Source organism: Apium graveolens, chromosome 4 (assembly GCF_009905375.1).
Source record: "Apium graveolens cultivar Ventura chromosome 4, ASM990537v1, whole genome shotgun sequence".
Lineage (NCBI taxonomy): Eukaryota > Viridiplantae > Streptophyta > Magnoliopsida > Apiales > Apiaceae > Apium > Apium graveolens.
The window spans coordinates 260983958-260989901 of record NC_133650.1 but is presented as its reverse complement, the minus strand read 5'-3'; the positions used below and the strand labels follow the sequence as shown (position 1 = coordinate 260989901).

General features: G+C 30.8%; 2 protein-coding genes across 2 annotated transcripts; both read right to left on the bottom strand.

The window, feature by feature from the left end:
* Nucleotides 1–7: 7 nt before the first annotated feature.
* LOC141719569 (uncharacterized) lies at nt 8–382 on the bottom strand. Its single transcript, XM_074521946.1, has one exon. It carries the CDS (start codon nt 380–382, stop codon nt 8–10), a length of 375 nt encoding a protein of 124 aa, XP_074378047.1.
* A 176-nt stretch (nt 383–558) lies between these two features.
* On the bottom strand, nt 559–2379 carry LOC141719568 (uncharacterized). Its single transcript, XM_074521945.1, has one exon. The coding sequence runs from the start codon at nt 2377–2379 to the stop codon at nt 559–561; it is 1821 nt and encodes a 606-aa protein (XP_074378046.1).
* Between the last annotated feature and the right edge of the window lie 3565 nt (nt 2380–5944).

Sequence of the window (5944 nt, the reverse complement as noted above, 5' to 3'; positions counted from 1 at the left end):
TATTACGCTAATAAGTCTTGATTGTTTTCATAGAAGAAAAAACTCTCTCAACAGTAGCAGTGGCAACAGGTAAAACCGGAGCTAACTTAACTAGAAGATAAACTAAAGGATAAGCAGTGTGTCTGTGTGTCTTAACCATCATGACACAAAGATCTCCAATATTTTGAAGTCCAGATAAATCTTTATCCGTTCTCACATCATAGATAAAATTGTCTAACTGATTTGGCAACAACTCTAGGTCTAGTATAGAGAAATCTTCTGGATAAAATTGTGCAAGACGGACAAGTTTTGAGTTATTGAAACTTGAAAATGAATTCCTAGGATCCAAGGAGCCAATACAAAGTAGTAGCTCTGTGTTTCCTTCTGTAAAATGATTATCCATCTTTTGGGAAATAAGATCAATAACCTGTTAAATAAAAAGGTTAGTAAACAAGTTTTATAGCAGTCAACATAATATGAAATATTTAATTAATCAAGTAAGTAACTAACCCCGCAAAAGATCTCAACACGATATATAGGAAAGTAAGTAATAGCTTGTCCCTCACGCCTTGAGCGACCTCAGATAGGCAATATGTCTTCCATATTGGGTATTTCAATCAAATTATCATTACAAAATTTCTTCACATCTTCTAAAAATGTCTCCCATTCTTCCTCCCTTAATAGCTGTAATTTAATCTTCATACTTCGAACCATTGTCATAGCATTTATAATATTCTGAGTTCTTTGTTTTAAAGCTTCTGACAAATCATTAGTAATTGCCAAGATAACTTTCATCAAATGCAACATAAAGACAAATTTTAAGGTCTCCATTTTTTCAAGTAAGCCTTCTGTAATATCTTTTAATTCTTGATTGGTAGCATCTTGATGTATATCCCCAAGCACTTCCACTACCGATGGCCACATAAAAAAAAGACGAAGTATTGTTCTATGATGTGAACCCCACCGTGTATCTCCTGGTCGAGTTAAAGAAGTTTCTTGATTTTTCCCTTTTCCAGAAAATATCTCACAACTTTCTAAACGTTTCAGTGTAAGTTCATGTTGTTTTTGTCGAAGCATATCCTTTCTCTTACATGAAGCACCAACCAGATTCACAATACGGCAAAGATGATAAAAAAAATCACTTACTGCAGGAGAACATTTAGCCACAACAACAACTACTAATTGCAATTGATGGGTAAAACAGTGAACATAATATGCTAAAGGGTTTTCTTTTAATATTAGTGCTTTAAGACCGTTAAATTTACCACTCATGTTTGAAGCCCCATCATAACCTTGGCCTCGTAATTGGGATAATGATAATCCATGTCTGGAAAATAGCATATCTATGGCATTTTTTAATGATTGGGATGATGTATCAGTTACATGTGCCACTGAAATAAATCTTTCAATCACCTCACCATGCTTATTTACATACCTTAAGACAACCGCCATTTGTTCTTTTAAAGATATGTCCCGAGACTCGTCAACCATAAGTGAGAAAAAACTATCTCCAATATCAGCAAAAATGACGGATCTTGTCTGACTTGCATAAGCACTTACTATTTCTTTTTGTACCTTTGGGGACGTAAGCTTGCAGTTTCGAGGAGCATTAAAACGTTTCCCTTTTCCAATTTCTACATTGTGCTCATAGTGCCATTCAAGAATTTCAAGGAAGTTTCCCTTATTCAATGAATCTAAAGACTCGTCATGACCACGAAATGCAAAAGCCTGTCGCAAAAGTAATCGAATAACATTTAATACTGTAGTCAACCTCTTGCGATATTCAACCTCAATTTCATACCCTTGTGCAGAAACAACGTGTGATATACTTTGCCTCTGGTTTTTAAAAGCCTGACAATGCCTTGCAGCTTTGTTGTGTGAGCTACCGGGACTTAATCCAACATGTGCCCTAAATACAAGCAATGCCTTCTTCCAATTGTTAAACCCCGCTGTTGTAAATGCATTTTTTCCTGTATTCTCTTCCCGATTAGGCTTAAACAAATAACACCACAAACAATATGCTTCATCCTTAGCAACACTATATTCTAACCAATCAAACTCTTTGAACATATTTGCTTGAAAAGTTCTCATTTCTTTGTTGAATTGTTTCTTCGGAAAATTATAATCAAAAACTTGAAACGAACCTTTAGCAATGTATGCCCTTCGAACTTGATCTCTGATATTTGCATTAAATTCATGAATTGGAATTCTAAGCCCCGGGTCTGAGATTAAATCTTCTGAATTGAACTCCATATTTGCTCTTTCTTCAATAGGTGTGTTTGAAATTGGAAGAGAGGCATTTGAGATTGAGTCTTTATTAGCCCCTGAGTTCACACCAGAATTTTTATTCACAGAACAAGGGGATCTCGGCCTCTTAGTCCTAATCACGAATTTATCCATGTATCTTGATTCCCTGAACAAACACACAATAAATAGTTCAGAAAAACTCAGCTGATTATCTATCAATTTTTGGTCAGACATTTCCTGATTTTAATTACACACAGGCAAATTCACTTCATACCAAATTATTGCAACTAGGTAACTAACATTAAATCAAATTATTTTCATCGGAATATCAAACAGGGGGAACCCCCAAATCACAAAGATACACTACTTATCCGGAACCCTCAATTAACAATATCTTTATGACTTTAATAAAATCAAAGCATATACAAAAAGCTTAAAGAATAATAATTTATTCAAGAATCAATCAAAATATCATACCTTGATATTTGAATTGAAATCTGAATCTGGGACTGGGAGGGAGACTTTGACTGTGAGAGAGCCGGAGAGGGAGCCGAGAGGGAAACTCCGAGTGAGAGAGCAACTCAGTAAGACTCGGAGTGAGAGAGCAACTGAGCAACTGAGACCAACTGCTATCCCTTTTCTTTTCTTTTTTTCTTTTTGTTAAATTACTTAAATTTTCAATTAATTTTATAATATTTGTATTTATTTGTAAAATAATTACTTTTTATTAATTATTATTTTTTATATTTTTTAATAATTTTTTTTACAAAATAAGTCCATCCATGACATTTATAAATTATAATTCTGCAAGGGTTAAAAATAATAATTTTAACATCAATAATTTAGCGGAACTCAAAAGAATTACAGCTAAAAAAAATATTTTTTTTACTGTTTTTTTGAGATCAGGGGGCTCTAGCATCCCCTAGCCCCTCTGGTTCCGCCTGCCTATATGACAAGGTTCTCACACTACACAAATCAATGCGCTAATCCCTTTGTTATCCTCTAATTATGCAAATATTGCAGCTAAATAAAACGCACCATATCATTCAATTTGTGATTTATAACCTCAACAAGTTAATCTAAGATTTAGTGTTTAAGGAAAAAAGGAATACAGTTTTATAACTAGCAATGCACGGGATTCATGTGCAGCAACAATGGAAAAGCATAAGCTAACGTTTTATGCTTTTATTTTATTTGGTTCTGAGCAGCAGTTTAAAAAAAGCAGACCATTCCATGATATGTATGAGCCTCTGTCGAGCATATATTGGCTAGGTTCATGAAAAGAAACAATACGTATTGTTGCTTTTAAATAATTCATTGTTTTCTTGTACTAAAAGGTTTTATATATTCATATGATGTTTAATCCGATTTGCATCTCAAATCTCAAAATTATTTTGTGTTTCTTTTTTTATTCGGTCGTTTATATGATCTTTAATAATTTAATTTATCTTGTTTTTTTTAAAAATGTACAACTTCATTTATATTTGTAGAAACATAATTTTTTTAAATATTTCGGTTTACCAAACCGAACCGAATAAATCAAAATATTTCGGTTCGGTTTTCGGTTCAGTTTTATACAGAAGTTCGGTTCGGTTTGGTTATGAAAAAAATCAGCAATTCGGTTTTCTGTTAATTCGGTAACCGAACCGACCGAATGCTAAGCCCTATATATATACATTATTTATTTATTTAAATAATTGGTTCGATTTTTCTCGAATCGGTTTGGACCTAAAACTGAGACTGGAAAATTATCATCGGATTATTTTTAAACTTTTCAGTTTTGGATCGGTTCGGATTTTTACGGATCATTTTTTTACAAATTTTACCCGTTTCGGATCGGTTTCGGTTTTTGTTCGATTTTTTGCTCAACCCTACTTGTAGGAGAATTACCCAATTTTAATTATTCTCAGAATTCTTGTATTCAAACTTACAAACCAACTAGTTAACTTATTATCGTATCAAAGGTGAACTGGGTGATGATTTCTGGTATTTTTCTCCTTGTATAAGTCTAGCCATAGAATGTTGATATCGTTCACGCAGAAAACGTTTTCACTATAAATAATGTATAAATTTTAGTTTTTACTATAAATAACGTATAAGTTTTAGTTAATTAGTCACCTGTCTCTAAAAATTAAAAAAAAAATATTTTATTTTATTTGTGGGCGACTTTATAACCAACAAACCATTTCATTTATGCCTTCTCACATCCACCGAAATAACTCCAAGCGATCCCCCAATTGGCCAATTTGATCCTGGATTGTTTAATCGTCCTCATTATTGGCTTTTGAGGGATCCACACAGTTGTATATATGTTGAAAATCTGTGTAGTTATACGTGGGTACAACTTTGTTTGGTGAGCCCATGTAGACTTGAGTTCCGTGTCGTGTACAAATATTTCGTGTACTTTTGTGTACCAAATATTAAACTTGAAGTCGACCCAGATTTGCATTCGTGTACTAATTTAGTGATATTAACCCGGAACTAATATATTCGTGTTTACCCGCTTTAGTACACTAAAGTACACGGATTATATACAAAAAATATTAATTGTTAAAAAATGTAATACATAATTAAATGGTGAAATGCTCACTCACGTAATCAAGTAACAATAAAATATATTTTAATATTTACAATTATATATATATATATTATTTAGAATAGGTAGTATTCATATTTGATATTTAGTACATATATATGTATATTATATATTTTTAAAATTTTAATTATTTATTTATTCCATATACTTTCGTTCCGTGTCGTGTACCTGTATTGGAAATTCAAACCCGACACTAATTATATTCGTATTTTTTCGTGTTTGTGTACTTTCATGTTCGTTTTCCAAATTTTCGAACCCAAATACTAATTATTCGTGTCATTTCGTACCGTGTTCACGTGTCGTATACCAGTATTGCCAGGTCTAAGCCTATGTATAATATCTTTTAATCAAATTGAAATTAAAAATTAAAAAAAATCAAAAAAATCAAAAAAAATATAGTAAAAATTAAAAATTCATTTTTAAAAATTAAAATAAGAGATAAAGTGATTTAATCATATTTTAATTTTTCAAAAAATTAAATTTTTATTTGTCTTTTCAATATAATCATTATCCTTAAATTGTTGAACTCAAATGATTTTTTTCTCCATGTCTATAAAATTTTACAAATATAATATATCATATATATACACATAAATATACTATAAATTTAATATAATATATTTTTAAATTATTTAAATATTTAAATATTAAATATATTTATTCGGATATAGATATTATCGGATACGAATATGCCTATATCCGGATCTGTATCTGTAATCGTCAAATTCAAATACGGATAATATTCGCTTTATTTCAGATACGAATAATATCCGATTTATTTCGAATAGGAATATCAGATTTTTCGACAGCCCAATATTTAGGTGTATAGAGTTTGGGGAGTTTGTCTATATAAATACACTTTATATAAGCTGGGCAATATTATTATATTTCTCATTATATAGTATAAATTATAATTTTAATATATATTTTTTATGTGAACCAGACCTTACACCACTTATATAAATGTTTTGGGATTATATTATAAATTTTGCATTCTCTTATATAATTTATTTTTTGAAATTATATTATAAATTTAATATAGTATTTGTGAGATTCGAACCTTACATCTACTTATACAAAAAATTTAAGAATTATATCTAAGGTTATCGTGAACTGGATTTT